The sequence below is a fragment of the Cavia porcellus genome, unplaced genomic scaffold (assembly GCF_034190915.1).
Source record: "Cavia porcellus strain 051 isolate PalLab524CR breed Dunkin Hartley unplaced genomic scaffold, mCavPor4.1 scaffold_40, whole genome shotgun sequence".
Lineage (NCBI taxonomy): Eukaryota > Metazoa > Chordata > Mammalia > Rodentia > Caviidae > Cavia > Cavia porcellus.
Window position 1 is genome coordinate 2,871,976 of NW_026947523.1, and position 23,162 is coordinate 2,895,137.

The 23,162-nt window shown below is 54.8% G+C and overlaps 1 protein-coding gene across 3 annotated transcripts in view; it reads right to left on the reverse strand.

Moving 5' to 3' along the window:
• Tbc1d22a (TBC1 domain family member 22A) overlaps window positions 1-23,162 on the reverse strand; it is a 288,301-nt gene that overhangs the window by 112,974 nt on the left and 152,165 nt on the right. For all 3 annotated transcript variants that reach the window (XM_003461946.5, XM_063243789.1, XM_063243788.1), the window contains exon 10: window positions 15,125-15,200. In XM_003461946.5, coding sequence (XP_003461994.2) covers window positions 15,125-15,200 — 76 coding nt within the window. The remainder of the gene's footprint in view (window positions 1-15,124; window positions 15,201-23,162) is intronic.

Sequence of the window (23,162 nt, forward strand, 5' to 3'; positions counted from 1 at the left end):
TGTGCTCTGTTCTTTCTCCTTATCTCTACTTTGACACTAAAATTGTAATTCTAGCTTTCTTTAGATTGGTGTTGGCGTGGAATTCCTTTGCTTATCATTTACTTCTGGTTCATTTGTGTTTTCATACTTAACATGGATTTCTTGCTCGAACCACATGCTGTGGTCTTGTTTTTTACAACTACTCAGACAGGATCGGCCTTTTAACTGGAGTGTTCGGAGCACCACCGAGCCTTAAACACTTTCCACGCTGCGCCTGCAGACGCCTGCCCTTTTCTCCTGCAGTCTGATCTGCTGGTGACCCTCCCCGGGTATTCTTCACCTCATTCGTAACACCTTCATCTCCAGAACCCCAATCCGGATCGTTTTCACACCTTCCGTGTTCCTACTTAATATGTTTACTGTTTCTCTAGCTACTTACACATACAGGATCCAATTACCATAAGTACTTTGAGGTTGTTTTCTAACAAGCCTAAGCCCCAGGCCACTTCCGGTCAGTCTGGACTGATATTTCCTCGTTCTATTTTCTGCCTCTCTGCACGCCTGCTGATGCCTTTGGGAGCTAGATATTGGGACATTTTCCTTTTCCTTGTTAGGTGCTTAATATTTGCATATTCCTGTGAACATTTTTGAAGTTTTCACTAGATACAGTTTTATTGGGAGGGCTCTTGCTTTTAGCCCTGGGGCAGTGGTATTTGCCATGCCCTGTTCTGGACCTAATAATGCCCACAACTCAAAAAGCTCCCATGGAACCAAGCTCAGCTCTCCCATGAGGGCTCCAGGAACAGAGGTTCGTCAGCACCTTGGTGGCCACTGCAGGCACAGTGTTCAGCCTGTCAGCACAAGGGACCTTGCGGGGTGCACTCGTGCAAGAAGTGCTTTCCAAAGCCACTTCCTCGTTGCCCTCAGCACAGGCCACGTTGACGATGGGGATCTAGTTAGGGGCCGATTTGTGCACGAGGGAAAGGGGGCATTTCACCCTGTTGCACAGACAGCACTGTGTGATCAAGACAGTACCACTGAGCCTTCTCTGCGCTGGGGCTGCGTTCTCTGCGGATCTTCCTGTCAAGGACAGTAGGTCACAGGCAGGCAGCTTGCTCAGCCCTCACTCCTACCAGGCAAGCATCTGCATGGCCCGTGGAGGGAAGAAAGAGCCTTGAGAGTCAGTAACAGGAAAAAAAGCACTGTAGCCTCCTCACTCTGGCCTGGGTTTCTTTCCAAAGCTTCAGGTAGCCAGTCTGAACACATTAATGGAAAATCCCAGAAATAAGCAATTCATAAGTTCTATTATTTTTGGTCTGAGTAGCACAATGAAACTCAATCCACTTGCTTACTTTGCCCAGGGGGTCCACATTTATGCTACTCTCCCCACAGAGAGACACAGACAGACAGACAGACAGACAAGAGAGACGAAATATTCACAGATCCTGTACCACAGTCTGTGGTTGTAACTTGCACTTTATTATTTGTTGTTTCTAATCCTTTCCGGTGTCTCACTTATAAATATCACTGTAGGTGAGGGAAGGCACAGCGCACAAAAGACTGGTGCGGTCCAGTTTCGGGTACCTGCTGAGGTCTTAGACTGTGTCCCCTGCAGAGCAAGCCGGTCCACACATCGCCGACTCAAGTCTGGTGACACTGCTGCCACTGGAAACCCTGCACCTCTCCCCACACCAGCAAGTGTGCTACAACGGGCTCTTGGGGAACGCTTCCTTCACTTGTGGCATCTGCTAGTTTCTATGCAGTAAATAATCCCACCCTGGCCACAGTGATCTGCAGTCACCAAAGGATGCTCCCAAATGCAGAAGGGAGCAGAAGTGCACCCCACCATCCCCACATGCCACTCTATCTCCCTACACACCCGCCTCACCAAGGGGCTTGCTTCGGGCCCAAGCTTCTGTCCCCAGACCCCACCAAGCGCTCAGCCGGATGTTCACTGAGCAGGATGCAGCCGTGTAAATGGTGCCACTGACCCAAGACAGGGGGCGGGGACAGACAAGTTGACAGAGGCAAGGCCAAGAGGGAAGAGGAGAAGAGAAGCCTGAGTTAACAGTGCTCAAGCTAACACTCTGCAGAGGTCACTGCCCTACGGGGCCCTTCCCAGGACAGCAAGAACACAAACCGTAAACCCAGATTCTGTGGCGACACCGGAAGTATCATACCACCCACAGCGGCCGACACTCAGACACCATGCCCAGCACAGTCGTGGTGCAGCAGGTGCCCACGCCACCTCCAGGGTGCAGCAGGTGGGTGACAGGGACTCTGGGAAGCCCCCACGCCAGAGCTTTTCAGGGAGGCAGCTTCCTGTCTCTGCCCTGCTCTGGAAGTCATGGGCAGCCCAGGCTGCCAAGCTCAGAGGCCATGCACAGTGGCCCCTCTGTCGTCTTACTTTTGTCTATAAAAAGCAGAGTGGATTCTGAAAAGAGGGACTTCTTTATCAGAGAACATAATTTCAAAAGCAGTTTTATTCATCATCATAGTCAAGACTTGAGAGACTCCCTTACCCCATTCTGACGGGAAGAATTTCTTTGTATCTCTGGCACTGAAAATCCAGCCCAGATCACTGGGAAGCTGTCAGCTCCCAGGGCTCCATCACCAGGCCAACAGCGGTGGGCTCTGCCTCCTTATCCTATCCAGACAGAGCCATGCTGGTGTGACCGGTGTGTGCAAGTCCCAGGAGGCACGGCACACTAGGTTTCAGGGGTCTCGCACAGACACCCACTGACACCGCTCTGTCGAGAGGCTGCCAAACCCACTTTCCCAAATGTTGCAGCTTTCCCACTGCTGGGAGAAAACACTCGCCACCTACGTGACTTAAAGAACTTCAGTCTGGCTCATGGTTTCAGAGAACTCAGTCAGCCGGCTCCAAGGCAGGCGCACTGTGTCAGAAGGCACGAAAAAGCAAAGGGCTCAGTTCCTGGTGGCCAGGAAGCAGAGCAGAGGGACAGCACCACAGAAGAGGGGACCAGATCCAGAGCCCAAGGTCATGCCTATGTCCGGCCCACGCAAACCAAGAGTGTGCTTTGCTAACCCCTCGGGCCAGAGCCCCCGGCCAGTAAAGATGACAGCTTAACCACTGTACCACAGGAGCAGGGCCTGGCACGCCGGCACCCCAGCCCTGCCACACTGTGCCATGGCACCTCCTTACCAGGAAACACCGGACAAACTCACGTGAAGGAAGGGACGCTTCCAACATGGTGACATCAGGAAGCCCAGGTCACCACTCCAGGGGACCATAATGCAGCCCAAGTCTGGCCTTGCCTTCATGCAGGACCTAGGGAAGTGGGGTCACCAGTCTATGGGGGGCTGTGAAATCTGCTCATGGGCAGAACGCCTCCGTGTGTTTGCACAAAGGACACTCTCTTCATGGCCACAGCCCTGTCATCGAATCAGGACTCTCACACGCCGATGAGGTTAGAATATGGACTACAGCAGGCAGCAGCATGTGGCTAAGAACCCCGGCACGCCGCAAGCCCCCATTTCCTCCCTGGCAGAGGCCTCCACAGTGCAGCAGGCAGCCAGAGCCAGTGCCCTGCAGCCTCTGCAGTCAGCGGGTGGACAGTGGCAAAGTAGCCTACATCGGTACCACAGGGTAAACGCTCAGCCAGAGCAATGCACTGTGCGCGGTCACCAGACGAGACACAAGTCCTCCTAGAGGGAGAGCAGGCAGTCACAGATTCAAAAGGAATTGGGGGCCTCTTGAAATGAGAAGGAAACATGGTGCGTAAAGGAGGTGGCCTGAGGGGTCCTCACACCTGCATAACTCAACACTTAAGCAGGCAGGTAAGTGCATTCATTGCTCTCAATGCTTTGTATGAGTTATGGAGCAACCTGCCTTCCTATGTGGTTTGCAGCAGAAGGATTTATGGGAGCCCAACCTCATGTGGTCCCCCAAATCCCGGCTGTCAAGGTCGCCTGGCTCACAGCTGACCCTTGCACCTCAGCCCCAGGTCCAACCATAGTCTTGGGGTGAACACAGCACATGACTCAGTGATTGCAGCCCCGCAGACTCCCCCCAACTCAAGAACCACGTGCCCCCTCTGTTCTCACAGGTGTGGACCATGGGCCATGCACAAGGTGCAGCAGGAGAATTTAGGGGGGCTGCACTGCTGCACAGCAGTGGGCATATGTGGAAAGCCAGGGCCTACTCCTCTAACCCCAAGCAGCTAGAAAGGGGCGGCTCTGCTCATGGCTACCGTGAGCTCCAAGAAGGATCAAAGAGAAATTCCCCAGCAACTAACTGGGGAACAGGGGTGGGGATGTCCCTCCAGTCCCATACACCCTCGCACACACACACACAGGGCTGCATGGGCGCCCTGTGGAGGACCTGAGATGCTAGTGTCACCCTGCATGCATGTGACCCAGGTAGCGTCAGCCTCCCTGGCCCAGGAAAAGGACCACCAGCTCTGATCCACAACTGCAGCACAAGCAAACAGGAACAAGGGCAGAGCTGCTGGCCCCAGGCTGTCCTCCTCTGGCCGGGGGTGGAGCTGATGTACGCTAAGCACACAGAAGATAATCATGGTCTGTCTGCAGAGCCCACTGGTCCTCTGTCCAGAGCAGGGTCTTGTCCTCTGGACTGGGTCAGCTTACAGACACATCAGAGGGCTGACGCCTTGGGTCCCAGCTCAGGAGTCTGTGCAGCCCAGGCTCAGACACAGGGCAAAAGAAATCACCACAGGGTGGGTTCCAGATGCCTGGGCCCACCAGGAGAAGGTGCATCCTGCAGCCTGCATTCTGAGTTCTGGCCAGGACTGAATGTCAGCTCCAGAGATGAGCAGGCCAGGGAACAGCAGGAGAAAAGCAGTCAGTGACCACCAGAGGCATGACTCGGCCCAGGCCAGCAGGGAGGGTCTGGCTGGGCTTTACCGAGGCCAGGACTCTTATCCACCCCCTTCCCGCAACAGACTCAGATGCAGCGAGCTGTTCCCAGCCTGTACCCAAGGGGCTTCAGATCTCACAGTCTGAATAGGATGTGGTGGGGGCACGGGCGTCCCCCAGCCCCAGGTAGGCACCAGGCCATGTTCTGTGATGGCTCTCGCCTTTCTCCTCACAGACTTCAAGGGGTGCAGGCCAGGCCTGGGCAAGGTCAGGTCCAGGACGGGTCCCTACCATCTCCAGGCCACCCCACTTCCTCCCACCATACTGTGCCAGACCTCCACACCTTCACCTTGGCTGTGGCCCTGGGGAAAGCTCTCCCGCTGCCTGACAAGCCCCCCAAGGGGCTCAGGAGTGGAAGGCCTGAACCCCACAGTGACAGGGACCCCACTGCAAGACGTGGGTAGTGAGTACTGGGAAGCTGTGTACCCTGAGGGGGAACCCACCAGGGACCCACAGTCCAGGCTATGGAGGACCGGGGGTGGGGAGGCTGCCACGAGTTCCTCTCTCAGCCAGGGGCAGAGCAGCGAGGCGCGGCCTCCAGTGTGTGGGACCCGTGTTATTTACTAAAGTGCTGACGTGGAAGGGAAATGACCTCCATAATAACCAGCATCCTCACCCTGGGAAGGAGGACACTACTCCTCCTGGTGAGGAAGATACAACACACACTTTCCCCAGCAGCGTGTAACGACAGACAGACACACAGACACAACTCAGAATCCTCCCAAAACCTGAGTGCAAACCAAGATAGCATTTTTCCTCCTAAGGTCAAGGAAGACTGCTTGCTTTGGGAAGCTCTACTTATAACTTAATTAACGAGTCTCTGCGTGACGTGGAGGGTCAGAACCGAGGACAGGGTCTCACCTGCACTCGAGGCCTCCCACATACGCATGCAGCTCAGAACTGGCCAGATGACCCCAGACGCTTCCCAGCGGGAACTGAGCCGCACGATTGCGTTGGCTGGGGACGAACGCTCAGCTCTTTGCACTGCGCAGTGGCTCCGGGAAGGAAGTGAGCAAAGTGAGACACAGCGCAGAGACTGGCTGGCATCCCTGGGCCAGGCTTCCTGCCCGGCTCCGACTCTGCATGGGGGCAGCTGTAGGAGTGCCACAGGGAGACCCAGCCTGCCTGCCCCAGCTCATCCCGCCTCAGCTCTCCCACGTGGGGCACCACGGCACCCCTCAGAGTGGGGCTGGGTGGGGGTGGGCAGACAGTCTGGGTCCCCACTCAACAGCACATCCTTTACAACTGTGCTGAGTGCAGGCTGGCAGAAGCGTCTCGGCACCCGGCAATGTTCTGCCCTCTAAGGGAGGAGGACAGGACATTCTCTCCTCGGCGATCACAGGCCAACTCCCCACCAGCATGAGGTCAGAAAAGGGAATCAACCCATCCATCCTGAAGGGCACCGAGATGTGAACCAATCTGAAGCGTGGGTACCCCAGGAGCATCTCGGGAGATCCCAGGCCAAGAGTGGGGTGAAGGCTGCTTCTTAGTTTCAAGGAAATAAATCCCTCTCTGCTTGTTCCAGAGGAACACCCTGCAGATGAGCTTAAGCCAGGAAGGAACTGCAAAGAATCAGGGGCCTCAGGGATAAGGTCATGGTCTTAGGCCCCTGGCCCAAGACACACTCTGGTTCTGGAGGTGGAGGAGGGGCTGCCAAAATTCCAGAAATCCAATATAAGAACAGAATATTAAAAGCCGTCAGAGACAAGAAACAGATCACTTACAAGGGAACACCCATCAGAATTACAGTAGACTTCTCGGCACAAACCATCAAATCACGAAGAGCGTGGGGGGAAATAATTCAAGCTTTGAAAGATAATACTCTCCAGCCAAGATTGATATAACCTGCACAACTGTCCCTAGAAATTGATGGAAAAACAAGGTGCTTCCTGGATAAAGAGGAACTAGGGGAATTTGCAACCACCAATTCAACTCTATAGAGAATACTGCAGGATAGTCGAAAAAAGGAAAATACCAAGATTCCAGAAATAGTGGCAGAGCGGCCACAATGAATGGAGCACAAAGTGAAATGAAGAAGACACACTGACAACAAACGACAGAAAAAGTGCTCAACAGAAATGAGGCAGAGAAGATCAGATGGTAGGAACAGCTATTTTGGAGAAAACAAGACATCATAATAGCTAGTGCTGATTTAGAATCATCTTGTTTTGAAGTCCCATCAAACTTGTATTCTTCTGTCTCCATTGGTCTTAAAAGGTTGTATCTTATTGGATTTTATTATATATGATAATATAAGCAAAAACTTTTATAGACAAGGAGTTTATATAGAAACCATTGTTCATTTTCTGTTAATTGGTCCTAAATACCCTGTAATAATGTCATTCTCTTGAATGGTTTTATAGTGTCTTGATATGTTTGGTACTACAGTATACAAAGTTATACTCAAAAATTTCAAGGAAAGAGACACTATGGTAACTATTTTTATGTCAGGATATCTTGTGGTGAAACACTATTTTGCTCAAATAGTTATGATTTGACCTGTGCTGTTCTGTTGTTATGCCTTCTTTTATCTCAATCCCCTTTTTGAATTATTTACTTTTTTCTTTTTTTTTAATTAAGGGAAAAATAAATAAAAAATAGCAGGATACATTATAGTAACCTACTTTGATTTCCTATTAACTTGATTTGAAATCCTGTGTTGCCCTCACCATCTTGTTTTGACTGATTTTCCTCTATTTTGCTTTGCTTGATAGTATCAAGTTCAAAAGTATAGGCATAACTGTGAAGACAATAAGATTCATTATGATGCCCATTCCGGTTGACTATTATTTTCTTTTTAAATCCTGTAATGTCTCCAATGCTTTGGTTTTACTCTTTACTGTTTAGTTCAATTTTATTATAACTGCCAATTCTTCTTAAAATAGCAAGAGGCAGTATGGTAACCATTGTTGATCACCTTATATTTTGTTTTTACATTTCTATTATGTCCATCCTTTTGATCTGACTGACTCTGTTCTGATATGTCACATTTGGTTTTACTCTCTTCAAAAAAGTAGTAAGAACTGTGGGAATAATAAAACCCAAAATGTGTAACTGTCATTGTACAAAAGAAAAGAAAGTGCTCTAAAGGTTATAACTGCATATATGTTTAAGTGTATAAGATAGATAACCATATTACTGAGTGTTTTTTGGATCATTGAACAAAACTGTTTGCACTCTCACTGAAAGTCCACTTTATATGCTTCAATAATGTAACTTGAGCAACTATTTCTAAGATGAGAATATGTGATCTATTAACTAGTGATTTCTTACTATTTATTTTTTAAATTTTGTATTACTTGTACCCTTGTTTTTTTCCTTTTTCTCCTTAAAAAAAAAAAAACAAAGCTTGCTGTGTGTTCATTTAACTTTCAGCAATGGAGAATTACCGTCATTAGTAAATAGAAAATACCCTCACTAACAGCAGAATGCTATACACAGAACAGTGTCTTCTGTTTGCAAAGCCCATCGATCGATGTGAAAATAACAGAAGCAAAATCTTTCAGGGTAACCTTGGGGGTTAAGTTCAAGACCGAAACCTGTAAGTCTTGAGGCGAACACTGCAGCCACAGGTGCCACTAGGGCAAAGAGAAAATCACAACACCCCCACGGTGAGTGCCCACCTGGGAACCCAGCTCAGGCCGCAGACACCGGAGTGGGGCTTGCCTTCCGGAGGACCCCAGGGTGAGCAGCAGTGCTCTCTTGGAAACAGCAGCAACCTCAGTCAAGACGGACAGCATAGGCTGGTGGCACTGGGGACCAAGCCTGAGCCTGGCAGGAGAGCTCTGGGCCCAAGCTCACAGCCCTAACTGGACACGAGGCCTTCCTTGGCCTCAGTCACGTGAGTGCACGGCCAATCACCAGGTCGGTGCACCAAGGGAAAGGCCCTCAGCACCTCCAGCCTGCCCAGCCCTCACCGAGGACGCAGGTGAACAGACACAGCCACACCTAATATTGCACGACCACTCCTCCTCCGCTGTCCAGCTGCCTACTGGGTAGAGGAAACAAAAACATTTGCACCTGGCTGGTGATAAAGCTGATCAGTGTACAGCTGTAACTGAGTTCTACCTTGAAAGACCAAGTCAATTTTATATTTACGACACAGTCACAACTACTTTCGGAGAAATTTCTGCTAACTCTCATTTAACCTGACTTAAAAACCCGAGAACGGGACAATGTACAAGTAGGTAAAGCTGTCTGACTCAGAGAGGCCAGACTGCTCTCCATAACAAACCCCAGCATTCCCCTCCCTAGGGACAAAAGTGCCAAAGACCAGCGATGCCAGTGATCACTGTCACCCTCAGCCTCCCTGGCTTTGGCTGATACTGGCACTGCTAGGGCTGAGAGAGGAAGCTGCCCAAGAGCTAGGCCAGTAGAATGCTCCACAAAGCCCCACCAGGTGCCCACCTGCTGAGGCTCCCTAATGAATGAGAACAGCAGCAAACATTGCTCAAGGCTTAAAATGTGCCAGCCAAGTGCCACTCGATGTCAGCTCTCCACAGTCTCACTGGTCACTAGATGTAGTGACCTTCATTTACTCAGCCATCATCTTTACATACATACGATGCTCGGCGCCGAGGATGAGCAGGACAGCCCAGAGGCAGGCGCTGGCCCCAGGCCTCGAGCCACGGTCAGAAGGCACTCTCCCCTCAGCTATAACGAGGGGCCATCAGGGACCCGTGAGCTCAGGTTCACCTAAGATGTATCGTGGCTTGGCCTAGATGTCCCCCCAAAGCCTCATGCGGTCCTGGGTGGAACTGTTCAGAGCTGGATGGATCTAGGGTGTCTGAAGACAGGAACAAGGCTGTGGCACTGGGATTAAAAGTGCCCCAGCCTGGGTGTGGGCGACCCCACCCAAAAGCTGGTGGCCTGGATGAAATATAAAGGTGACTGTGGTTAACTGCTGCTGCTGCATGCTATGCCCTGCCTGCCTGCCTGCCACGGACTGTTTCTCCTCTGTGATGCCCCTCTGCCACGCTGCCCTGCCATGCAGACAGCTGACTGTGCACAGAAACTTCTACCAACTGGGATGAAATACGCCTTTCCTTCTTTAACTCTGAGTATCAGATACGTGGCCTCAGTCATGAGAAAAGTAACTACGACAAGATGTGCCAGGTGTAATGCCACAATGTATGTAGACATCATTAGGACTCACTGGAAAAATGTGAAATTTTACTTTCAAACATACATAAGCATCCCGGAGGTGATAAGGAGCAAAATTTTTACTGTGTCTCATTTATCATCGCAGCAGTAAATTACTAAATGATCAGTGTGAATTGTTGATTTTATGTACCAAAATCTTTTAATAACCAGGGAACACATTGGCAATTAACACAAATAGTGTAGATAGATGACTTCAGAATGAACACAGCTTCCTTGAGCCTACAAATGCGCTGAACATGGGAATAACAGACAGAATAGTACAGGGTGGATGACATCCTAATTATAATTTCTGTAGAGCTGTCTGACACATGTCCCACTCTAATGTAAAACAAAATAGTCTTTAAAATACATTTAATTTTTAGTCATTTAATTCCATTTAGCCCTGAGCCTTGTTTGGGGAATTTTTTAGAATAATTATCCTCCCAGAACAAAAACGTCAAGGTCTTAGATTTTGCCATGCATGTATTTCATAAGGCTGTGAAAATGAATTAGATTTTGGATGAACTCCAGCTTCACTCTGCTGCTTGTGAAGTCCCTCAGTGCTGGGGACCATGGTGCTCCCCAGCAGGCTACCCACACAGGCTCGGGGCTTCCCAGGCACTGCTCTGTTTCAAGGTGGACGCAGTAGAGACGCACTGTACCTGACGCTCAGCTGGAGATGTCAGTGCCTGCACACGGTTCCCAGGTCTGCCCTCCCTCTGCCACAAGCAGGGACTAAAATGCTCCTGACAGCAGCTGCTCATCTGCCTGCAACCAGAGTGCGGGCACCCCAGGAGAGCCCTGCCCGGCCGGTCTGGAGCAACGGCCGTGTGAGGGACAGAGGCCACTCCGAGCTGCTGGGATTCAGAGGCTGTTTCATCACAAGCCTCACCGGGCCTGTGCTGGCGGGTAGCCGAGGTCCAGACTTTACAGCCAGCCACGCACAGCTGGCCAACATGACATTCACACAGTGCTGCTGCAAGGTCATGGGTACATATGGAGCAGGACTCCAACACTCCTGCCCCCATGGGCAGATGGAATGTGCACTGTCAGCGGGGTCAGGGAGGGCACCACTGGAGGGGACCCGCTGTGGCTAAGAAAGACAAGAGAAGGCAGGCACGAGGCGGCGAGGGACAGCACTGGGAAGACGGCACTGCACAGCAGAGAACTGGAATGCACGTGCCAGCAGGAATGGCACAGCCCCCTGCGGGAACCTGCAGCACACAGCCACCTGCTCCTCTCCACGCCTAACTCTGTGTGGGCCCTGGAGTCCAGAGTGCACAACAGTGTGACCAGGACCACGGTCTCCAGGCTGTACTGGCAGGCAGAGGCCGTGAGGGCCGGGCTCACCCCGAATCCATAAGCTGCATGGAACCACGGGTGCTGGAACACATCACATTCCTCTGGACAACGGCTTCCGTGCACCGCCTTCCAGAAACGTGGGCCCAAGAGCCTGCCCCAGCTACAGTGGTTTCATCAATGTCTCCCCAGCAGGGAAAAGAGAAACTGCATCTGATAAGGGATCAAGAAGCCAAAGAAACAGAAGGGAAAACAAAGTAGCAGGTGGGGCTTCCCCAGCACCAGGTATGTCACAGACCCCGCCCCTTTCCTCCGGCCACTGCCCACCGCCGCCCCCCCAAGCCCCTGCCCTCCCCACCAGGTTATACGGCAGCCCCGCCCCCAGCCCCTTCCCAGCACTAGTGGCTGGGAGGCTGCCTGACCAACAGCAGTGAGCTCTTTGTGCCAGAAGCTGCTCCCCAAGCCAGGCCCAAGGCAAGGTGCTGGGGCTGGAGCAGCGCCTCCACACTGTCAGGAACAATCCATCTCCTAGGCACCGGTAACTGCTTGGAATGGGTTTCTGCCCAGGACACAGCAGCCTCTCATCCAGGAAATCCCAAATCCTTTTCGGCATCCCAGGAACCAGCTCTCAGACCTGATCAGTCTCCTCCGGTCCCAGCAGGCACCTCGTCTCTCTGCTGCAGCTTTCACCTGGTCCTGTGGCTTCTCCCGCAGACTTCTGGCACCAGCCTCTTCCAGAGTGTCTGTGCCGGCTGTCCCTCCCCGAGCCCAGGGCTCACACAGCAACTGCTGTCTGCCGCTGGCGGGGCTGCGGGAACACACAGCCCACGCAGGTTTCGTGGGCCACCTTCTTGATTTACACGGTTTCCCTGAGACAGTGTGAAGCCATCCTGGTGCACATGGACCCCAGGAATTTCAAATTCATTCTCGAAGTATATCTTCACTACACAGTGACGGTTCTAGCTTTCAGCATATTGAAGATAATCTCTTGTACTTCTGCTGAGAAGTCAGTTCTCAGTGGATAGGTATTCTTAGAAAAGTGTTTTTCTTCTTGAACTGCTGCAGAATCTCTCTTGGTGTTTAGCTTAATCCAGTTCACTACGGTTTCCTCTGCCTCTCAAACTTGTGAACCAGTGTAGTTGGGGAAACACCTGTCAGAATCTCTTCACATTCCCTTTTCCTCCTGAGATTTCAATAAAAACACATCAGGCTTTCTAACCACACCCGCCATAGCTCTTACATGCTGTATTTCATATTCCTAATTCTCTATTTTTTCCCAGGGCTATTTCCTACTCGCCCATCATCCTGTTCAGTAATTTTCTCTTTAGTAGTCTCTAATTTGTTGAATCTGTCCACCAAGCCACCATTTTCCCTTCCTGTGTTTTCAGTTCTGGAAATTCTATGCGGTCATTTTTTAAGTCTCTCCTACAAACCGTACCTTAGATTCCCTGCAGGCACTGGCACACTTTTTATTTCTTCACATTTAATTGGATAGTAGTTTATGACACACAAGGATCACATAGGCTCAGTGCTTGACAGACCTGGTTCCATTCTCCATTTACTCTCTAAGCATCCTGAGATCATGCTTTATTGCTGAGTGAAGATCCCATGCTTGCAAAGAGACTATCTGTAAGAAAGGAACCGTGTAAATCCTGGTGACACCATCTACAAAGGTTTTATTTCTCGAAAGCCTTCTGAGGAGTCGCGATACATAATCTCCTTAATTCAGGTTCAAACAATACTGATCTCCCACGACTTGAAGTGAGACTACTGGGCAGTGTGAGGACTGTGTGACCCCTTCTGCTCTGGGCCCCCCAGGCCCTCCCGACAGCAGAGCCACTGTAACCCCAGAGTTCTTCAACTCGAGCCTGCAGAGCATCACAGCTCCTTCCCCACCACCCTCACCATTCATGGGGGGTCCACGGAGGTGCTCCCCACACCACAGCAAAACGTGTCAGGAGTGAACGCTGACCTTCCCGGGAAATGCAGAAGTGAGGCAGGGGGTGTTGAAAAAGCAATTTCTCCTTCCCAGTACAGCCTGCCTTAATGGCATCTTTACAGTCCCTCAAAAAGTCCCACGAATTCTTTCTCCCAGAGGAGCGGAAGTCTGATGTGCTGCGGAGGTGCTGCTGCTCCCACGGGCGGTGTACAGGGGGACGGGTCCCAGCAGGGCTGGGCTCTGCAGACATGGAGGCCGCCCGAGTGCAGCCAGTGTCCTTCCCCTGGCGCCACCACGAAAGTCCTCGATGCGTTCATGGCAAGAACAGGAACAAAGAGGCACAGGTTAGCCTGCTTCCGAGAGGGCCTGCTCTGCTCTGAAGAGCTGAGTCTTTAAGCAAAAGGGCGGAGGATAAAGTGCCTCCAGAAGCCGCACAGGAAATGAAAGACGTTTTACTGAAGGCCGACGGGTTCCTTCGGTGCTCGATACCCCTCCTTTAGTCACCCAGCAAATCTGCGCTGTGCTTCCTCTGAACCCCAGCACCAGAGAAACCGATTCGAGTATTTCCCCAACTGCAGCAACACAGCAAATGAGCACTAGCCACAAGTTTCTGACCTCCAGGAAAACACAGAATATGCCCTCGAAGGGGCACGAGAGGAAAGGAAGAACCTGCCAAGGACAAGCGATTCACATCTACACATCATATTTCAACGGGCTCCAGGAGACGGGGATGCCTGTGAAACTGAGGGCAGGGAGAAACCCAAGCCAGCCAGGCTAGAGCTCGGTGTGCGCGCAGCGTGAACGGGGGCGGCTAAGGCCCGGACAGAGGAAAACAACCCGCGTCTGGAGGAGACAGGCTGGGAAGTAGCTGGCTGCAGTGCTGAACCAGGTAAAGCGGCACGGGGAGAACTGCGCGAGACTCCTAACATGGGAACGAGGTGACAACCCTGAGACACGCGCTGCAAACCAGATTCAATCAGGAACAGAGCGCAGCTTAGGATTTGTAGGGCTCCACTTGACAATGTGGTTCAGAGGCTCCCCACACCAAGTGCCTCTGCAGGGCAGACTCCAGGGACGGGCCTCCACCAGGCCGGCAGGGCTGGGCCCGGAAGGGCTCCCCCTCGGCAGGCAGGCTGCCCAGACCAGGCTTCAGACAAAGTGCGATCTCTGTATGCTCAGCGGGACGATCTGCAGCTCACCTGGGACACAATGGAAGGGCGAGTCTCTCCTCAGAGGTTCAGGGCTGACTGGCCAGTGTCACAAACAGACGCCCAGTTCTGCTTGGCATCACTTTGTTAATACCCTGCTCATTAATTTAACAAACTATCAGGAGACTCTGCCAGGATGGGCCAGCATTATCTCTCAACTTTCATTTAATTAAACTCCACTACTGCAATGTGACAGTCAGCACATCGCAGGGGAATTATTTTAAGGACGAAGGTAAAAATATTTCAAAGCCCCCACTTAAATATGAAACCCTAATCTAAAATTGCCCGAGCACTCACTATAATTTTTCTGTAACATTAAAAATGTTTTTTCCAGACTTGGTTATTAATTGGGTCCCATGGAGAAATTACTCTATGATGCACACAGTGAAGAAAGGCCCAGTGGATGGCCATATACCACCCTCTGCCCCCCATGATGACGGTGCCCATGCTTAACAAGGAGTGGAGCTGCCCGCTGGGTGGGGGATCACGAGCACGTTCGTCCAGCCAGGCTTCTGCCTGAGGATGACTCGGACAGGGCAGCCATCGGCACTCCAAGGCAGCCTCAGGGAACACATGGGGGTGAGCGGCCCGGTGCCACCAGCGCAGGGGGACAGCACCCTCCAAGGCCCCCAGCCCCTGCCTGCCTCCAGCTGCTTACCGTCAATCCGGCTCACCAGCTCCTCCAGCATCTTCACCTTCATTTGAATCCCCGGCTGGGCAAAGGTGTAGTTGTCCTGAGGAGAAGATAACAGTGTGAATCATGCAGACAAGGTAAAGCGCGTCTTCCCAAGAGGGAAAGGGGGCTGAGATGACCTCACGGCGGTGAGTTCCCCAGCAAACCACAAGACTGTGTTCTGAGAACGGACTGGGGTGGGAGTGGTCTAGGTGGCACCAAATGATCCCACCGTGGGGAGCTCAGGAAGGGAGGCCGACACTTTCGACATCAGCAGGCAGGCACGCACCGAGGGGAGCACTTAGCCGTGATTGCCGTATGTAAATATCAGATGCTTACATTTAAACAGAACATCCAGACGGGTCCAGTTCGCTGAGCAGAACTGCCCACTGTAAGGACAGCCTCACAGGCCCGTGGACAGCAGCCCTGGGCCCTGCCAACGGAGCCAGTGCCAGGTGATGACCGAGCGCCAGTACACAGGGCAGATGCACCACGGAGGAAACCCAAGTGTGCTTGTGACTTCTCTCAGACAAGGTAGTTCCTGGGGCTGAGCCCGGGCGCACAGAGGGCAGGCCTAGAACAGAACCTCAGCTGTGTCACCGGGAGGTTGTGCAATCCTGGCAAGCTGGGTACTGTCTCTGAGCTCCCGTTTCACCACTAAACGGTAAGGTTAACAGCCCTGCCTCTTGGGCAGCTCAGAAGCTCCTCAGAAGACCTGTGAGTGGTGCTGCGTGACTGTCAGGAAACGGCACCTTGAGGGGGACGCCTATTACAGCCCGAGCAGCTCGGGAGCAGCTGAGGTGGGCAGAAGGCAATGCTGCCCCTGACTCAGCCCACAGTGGGAATGCACAGATACAGTTCTGGCCTGGGAGGAGCTCGGGGCTTAGGTCCAGAACACAGTCCATCCAGACTCACAGAGGGCTCGGGCCAAGCCTAGAGCCTCACCCATCGCTGAGCGCATGGGAAGCCAAGGCGGCAAAGGCGAGAGGACCTTGTCCTGCTCACCCAGGGGGCATCATAAGCACAGTGTCCAGACACTCAGAGGAGAGGCAGGGGGCCAGAGGCAAGGATCCTCAGGGACGCTGAGCTTGGGAGTGGTGTCACCTCAGAGCTGGACAGGCAGGCAGGATACGCAAGTCCTCTGGGTCCCCAGATCACATCCCCGAGACACATGTTGGAGTCCTGACCTCCAGAACGGAGACAATCAATCCACATTCTTTTAACCACCGAGTTTATAGTAATTTCTATGGCAGCAATAAAATCTCATATAGAAGGTATAGAGGATGTACTTCATTGGAACTTCTACGACCCACTGAGAAATCAAAAGAAGAGGACAAAGAACCGTAATACGACAGGGCTGAACCCAGCTTTCTGGCGCAGCCCAGGCCTAGGTGCTGAAGCCCACAGGGCGGACAGCTCCTGGCCAGAGCAGCAGAGCAGCAGCTTGGTTCTCAGTCAGTGGGGGCTGCAGGAGGCCACCCAAGCTTTGGCCAGGGGAAGCCAGGCCCTGGACTTAGTGAGGCCACAGGCAACACACAAGGTCCTGCTGGGCAGGGCCTGCAGCTTTCCAGGCAGGCCAGTGCAGCTGGGAGAGCACTGCTACCTCAACAGCCTCTGTGGCCTTGCAGACGAGGTGGCCCTACCACCTGCATACCCCGGGCACCAGGTAGGCTGTGCACAGGGCTACATGGGCACCTAGGAGCAGCTGCCCACCTTCAGCTGGCAGTCAGAACCCAGTGTGGAAGGAGAGGAACTGATCCAGACCTGAGGGACCCTTCCGGGAGGGAGGCATGGGGCTGAAGACAACTTTGGGCCAGCAGCACCGAGCAAGGTCCAAGTCAAGAGTGGAAAATAAGCACGACAGCTACATGTGGAACAGATAGCACTCTCCTTACCCTCTCTTACACAAACCTGCACACACACACATGCACATACATACACACTTCCTAATGAAGGCAAGAGCAGCAGCCACCGCAGCATGAAACTAAAAATGCCCGCAAGGCGCTGTGGATGTTTTCCCAGACATGGGAAATGAGCAGAGTGCCAGCCCTGCTGAGAGCTCTCCCAGGTGGCTTGCACATGACAGGAGCTGGGTTCCGAACTGACATCTCTGCGGGGAGAGAAACCAAGCAGAGCTACGCTTGCTGACCTCATTCAGGGTGACGCCAGGCCGCAGACAGCAAGGACGGCCTCCAGGAGTGGGCTCTCCCCAGCAGGACCGCCCGGCCTCCGGGAGCGGGCTCTCCCCAGCAGGACCGCCTGGCCTCCGGGAGCGGGCTCTCCCCAGCAGGACCGCCTGACCTCTGGGAGTGGGCTCTCCCCAGCAGGACCGCCCGGCCTCCGGGAGCGGGCTCTCCCCAGCAGGACCGCCTGGCCTCCGGGAGCGGGCTCTCCCCAGCAGGACCGCCTGACCTCCGGGAGTGGGCTCTCCCCAGCAGGACCGCCTGACCTCTGGGAGTGGGCTCTCCCCAGCAGGACCGCCTGACCTCTGGGAGTGGGCTCTCCCCAGCAGGACCGCCTGACCTCTGGGAGTGGGCTCTCCCCAGCAGGACCGCCCGGCCTCCGGGAGCGGGCTCTCCCCAGCAGGACCGCCTGACCTCTGGGAGTGGGCTCTCCCCAGCAGGACCGCCTGACCTCTGGGAGTGGGCTCTCCCCAGCAGGACCGCCCGGCCTCCGGGAGCGGGCTCTCCCCAGCAGGACCGCCTGGCCTCCGGGAGCGGGCTCTCCCCAGCAGGACCGCCTGACCTCTGGGAGTGGGCTCTCCCCAGCAGGACCGCCTGACCTCTGGGAGTGGGCTCTCCCCAGCAGGACCGCCTGACCTCTGGGAGTGGGCTCTCCCCAGCAGGACCGCCTGACCTCTGGGAGTGGGCTCTCCCCAGCAGGACCGCCCGGCCTCCGGGAGCGGGCTCTCCCCAGCAGGACCGCCTGGCCTCCGGGAGCGGGCTCTCCCCAGCAGGACCGCCTGACCTCTGGGAGCGGGCTCTCCCCAGCAGGACCGCCCGGCCTCCGGGAGCGGGCTCTCCCCAGCAGGACCGCCTGACCTCTGGGAGTGGGCTCTCCCCAGCAGGACCGCCCGGCCTCCGGGAGCGGGCTCTCCCCAGCAGGACCGCCCGGCCTCCGGGAGCGGGCTCTCCCCAGCAGGACCGCCTGACCTCTGGGAGTGGGCTCTCCCCAGCAGGACCGCCCGGCCTCCGGGAGCGGGCTCTCCCCAGCAGGACCGCCTGACCTCTGGGAGTGGGCTCTCCCCAGCAGGACCGCCCGGCCTCCGGGAGCGGGCTCTCCCCAGCAGGACCGCCTGACCTCTGGGAGTGGGCTCTCCCCAGCAGGACCGCCCGGCCTCCGGGAGCGGGCTCTCCCCAGCAGGACCGCCTGGCCTCCGGGAGCGGGCTCTCCCCAGCAGGACCGCCTGACCTCTGGGAGCGGGCTCTCCCCAGCAGGACCGCCTGACCTCTGGGAGTGGGCTCTCCCCAGCAGGACCGCCTGACCTCTGGGAGTGGGCTCTCCCCAGCAGGACCGCCTGACCTCTGGGAGCGGGCTCTCCCCAGCAGGACCGCCCGGCCTCCGGGAGCGGGCTCTCCCCAGCAGGACCGCCTGGCCTCCGGGAGCGGGCTCTCCCCAGCAGGACCGCCTGGCCTCCGGGAGCGGGCTCTCCCCAGCAGGACCGCCTGACCTCTGGGAGTGGGCTCTCCCCAGCAGGACCGCCCGGGGCCCAGCACAGTCTTCTTCTCGTTTTGCTGAGTCCTCTGATAAGCTGTGGGTCCTCCTAAAAGTTCAACTCTTGGAAGTGAGGGCTGTCACAGACCTGGCAGCTAACATTCTGGTCGTCCCAGTGAGGCCGGCCGGCTGAGACAGCGCACGGCAGTCAAGGGAAAAGTGTGAGTTTAACTGGTCTGGACTTCAGCAGAAACAAGAAATTCTGATTCTGGCTTTCAGCTCCTTTGAATGTCACCATCTCTGGACCTGAACTTGGAAAGATGAGCCTGTGCGATTCCGTTTCTCCCAGGTACCGTCACAGAAGAGGTTTATATTCAAGTCCGGGACAACCTGCGTTGCCCCATGCTTACAGATGGCCGCTGAGCCTGGCAGAGGAATTTCTGAGAAGCCAGGTTGAGCATCACAGCTGCAGAGAATTAAGGATGAGACGTGAACCGGAACGACACCTGCCGGAGCACCATGCATGTCCCCCACTGACCGGGACCTGAAGGCTATGAAGGGAGGGAGCGCGGGACCTCTCCCTGGACCGGGGCCTCCTTCCACACTGCGGGAGCTCATGGGTGCCGGCACAGTCTCCCCAGACACATGCACCTGAGAGCAGACAGCCGGTTCCATACACCCACCGCCCGCACAGCTCGGAGCGGCTCTGCTCAGGGGCTCTGCCATGCAGGAGGGTGGCCTGCCAGGCGTGGTACTGCCCAGGTGGGGGGCGGGGTGGGGGTGAAGCAGCCTGCACGAGCCTGGGAGTCAGTCAACCAGTTTATTTGACTCCAAAACTGTGATAGGATTTCAAGCCTCTTGTTTAGCAGAAATAAAAGTTATTCTTTGGCCTCCATCTGCCACTATTTTGTTTTATTTCTCAATTTGCTCAAAAGCCAAGGAGGGAAGATGGATTCTCAGAGATCCAATCAATGAGAAAAGAACGACACCTGAAAGTCTGTTTTAAAAGCCAGGGGGATAAGGAATGCCTGTATTTTGAAAAGCCCTGCCAAGGCTGGTGGGCTCCCAGCCATAGCTGAGGCAGGAAGACTGGTCTTCAGACCCTGGGAACCGTGAGGACAGGCCTGCCACGGCACAGACCACGGCAGAAGCCACAGTGGAGGCACTGTACCTGTGCCCGGGGAGTCCCTGCTAGCAACTGTGACACCCCCGAGGGAAATCTCGGGAGTCGAGAAGGGAGCTGAGGAGTGCCACGTGGAAAGAGGGAGGAGAGCAGCCCTGCAGCCCACGGGCCCCTCCAAAGCCTCCGGGTCCCACCCCACACAGCTGTACACACACTCTGATGGGCAGCACGGCAGGCGGAGGGGCAGGACTGCTGTGCACTCACGGAAGTGTTAGCATTATCCCTTCCCAAAACAGGCAAGCAAGCACAGACACCCTTTACAATGGCAGCCCAGAGCCTGAGCCTGGTGCGCAGTGGGCTCTGACTATGGGGACAGAGGACGGAGCTGTGAAGGCTGCCGCCACTGTGCACGAAATTCGCACCATCAGACACAGCGATCCAACCTGCCTGACCACTGCACCAACCCCACGGAGGCAGACGCGTCCAAGTGCAGCTCTGCTCACCAGACTCGTACTGAAGGCTTCCTGTGTGCCAAAGAACCAATCCCAAGCACCTCTGCTCTGCAGGAAGTTAAGAACAGCAGCCCGACTGCTGCCCTCAGGCCTTGGCCGGCATCTGGAATCTCGAACTCCCCACTTGCAATTGAGCATGGATCACGGTGCCCAATGGGGTACCAAGTGCAACCTCAGCAGAAGTTGGGGGCAGCCCAGGCAGGGACACCAAGTTTCTCTCAGGCTTCCTGCGTGCTGTCCCGGCTCACAGCTGAGACATCACTGCAACAGGATGGCAGGGGCTGCACCTGGGCTCCTGTGGACTCTGCCCCCACGTTCCTTCTCCCACAGTCGAGTCTGCTTTGCAGCCCGGTAAGCAAAGAATCACAACTCTAAGTGCAACTCTGTGCTGGGAGTATAGATCACCAGACCCATGGAGGAGCTTGAAGCCTCCTGACACACAAGGAGGGGAATGCGACAGGGCCCTGTTCACAGAGGCAGGCGCCAGGTAGCTGAGAAAATGTCCACGACCCTTCTCATGCAAAGGCACGGTGGTGCTGACCTGGCCTGGGCACCCTGCACACAGCACAGCAAGGCCACCGTGAGGCTGGGCAGCTGAGCTGAGTGAGGACAGCTCTGAGCAAAACCGGTGGGCCAGAGGGTGCCTAGGGTGCAGCAGAGCCCTGCAACCCAGGGATGGCGCACATTCCAGGAAAGGGGGGAGGCGGGCAGCAGAGGGCCAAGGCAGCAGGAGGTCATGCCAAGACTGCAGGCCACGCAGGACGAGCCTGCTGCACGAGGTGGGGGCGGGGGGAAGCCACAAGGTACCAACAGTTCGAGAGGATGCTTGCATCTGCTCAGGGGAGAAATCACCCAACTCGACCAAAGGGGATGAAGGACATCAGTTAGGAGACAAGTGCTGTCACTTAAGTAATGGCAGAGCTTGCCGTGAGGACGCAGCCAACCCAAACTGTCCACGTGCTTCCTTCTGACCCACACTGGATCATCTTCTGAACTTGAACGTCTGATTTCATATTTACTCCTATCAGCGCGCTCCTTTGATGGTTCTCGGCTGGCATTCCAGGCAGCTGGACTCGTTCTGAGTCTTGATTATGTCATCTATCACATTAGCTGTCCCCCCAAGCTGAGAAGCGCTGGTTAGCCAATACCCTCAAGGTCTTCATTACAGTCTCTGAGCAGAGGAGGGAAGGACAAGGCCAGGACAAGGCCCGTGCACGCCTCTCAGCGATGCCATGGAGCAGAGAGGTGTCGTGAAAGTCCACAGAGCCACGTTCAACTGCTCGCCTTCCACCTGTGAGCCAAGCTCCCCGTCTCTTGACTTCTACACAGTGCAGAGCAGAGCGACTCCTCTCCAGGGCTCGGGGCTATCACACGAGTGCGTGTAGAAGAGCCAACAGCAGCGCCCACCTCGAGCATGAATCCAACACGCCTGCGCCCAGGTCCACAGCTGGTGCCGGCAGGGAACAGAGGTGAGACCGTGGCCTGCCACATGGGGTAGCAGCCGCTCCCCGCGCAAAGATGGCGAGAAACGCCGACCTGCTCGCCAGCATCAAGCCGTGAGCAGCACCTGGAGGTGGTCCAGGCTGCAACACAGACGCACAATGAGAGAGCCAAGCACCCATGAGAAGGGCCGCGAGACGGCCACCAAAGCCAAGAGAGAATGAACAGGCTGGGTGAGCGGAGGCAGCCGCACGGGCAACGGCCAGACAAGTCTGCCTCGGGACATTCTGGACGAGGCACGGCCGTGGGGACAGAGAAATAATACCCTTGGCTGCCAGGGCTCAGGCGGAGGGAAGGGAACAGGTGGCACACGGGAGTTCAGTGCCATGAAACTACTGTGCGTGACACTGTAATGGCAGACCCGTGCCATTAGACATTTGTCAAAATGCACACAAGGCACAACACTAGGAGTGACCCTCATTAAAGTACAGTCTGAGTCAATAATGATGTCTGGACTGGCTCACCCATCATAACAGATGCGCCACTAATGTGAGCCGTGTGCTGGGGGGACGCAGGGTTAGCGGGGAGAGGAGCGGGAGGTGTTCGGGGAGCCTCTTTAACCTTCCCTCACTCCCCTGTATCCAGAAACTGCTCTGAAACACAGAGACTGTTTTAGAAACAGCAAAGGGGCAACACAAATCCATTACACCAGACACATGGTACTAATGGCAATGAACCACACACACACCAGGAGGAGAAGAGAGCAGGTGCCGAGTGCAAGCTCCCCTTAAGAGGGGCACTTAAGGAAGGCACGGACAGATGAGAGGAGAAAAGGTAGGCAAGGGTGCCCAGGAGGAGTGCACAAGGCTCGGCGGCTGGGAGACTGCAACTCAGGGCAGGGCACGCTCAGTGCAAACAGGAGCGGGCATGCCGATAAGCAAGGGACCCGCAGCCCCAGCAAGACAGCACAATCGTCCAGCACGTGTGCACGCCCGCTGGCCCGGACTGCAACTCCATGCACAAACCGACACCCTCCACAGGTGTGTGTGCAAGTCTCATAAGTTCTCACTCGGTGACTGACAGGCGCAGCAGAATAAAAACCAGTGAAGCGCAGAGGAGCCTAGACAGAGACAGCCCCACGCGCAGGACACACTTCCTCTTCCAGGGCCAAGGGGACGTCTGCAAGGGAGACCATCCGAAGGACATCAAAACAGGACCCATCGGTCTCATTGGAACACAACATAAGCAATGGAAGACTTCATTACCGTAAGTTCCCACGGTTGTTAAAGAATAT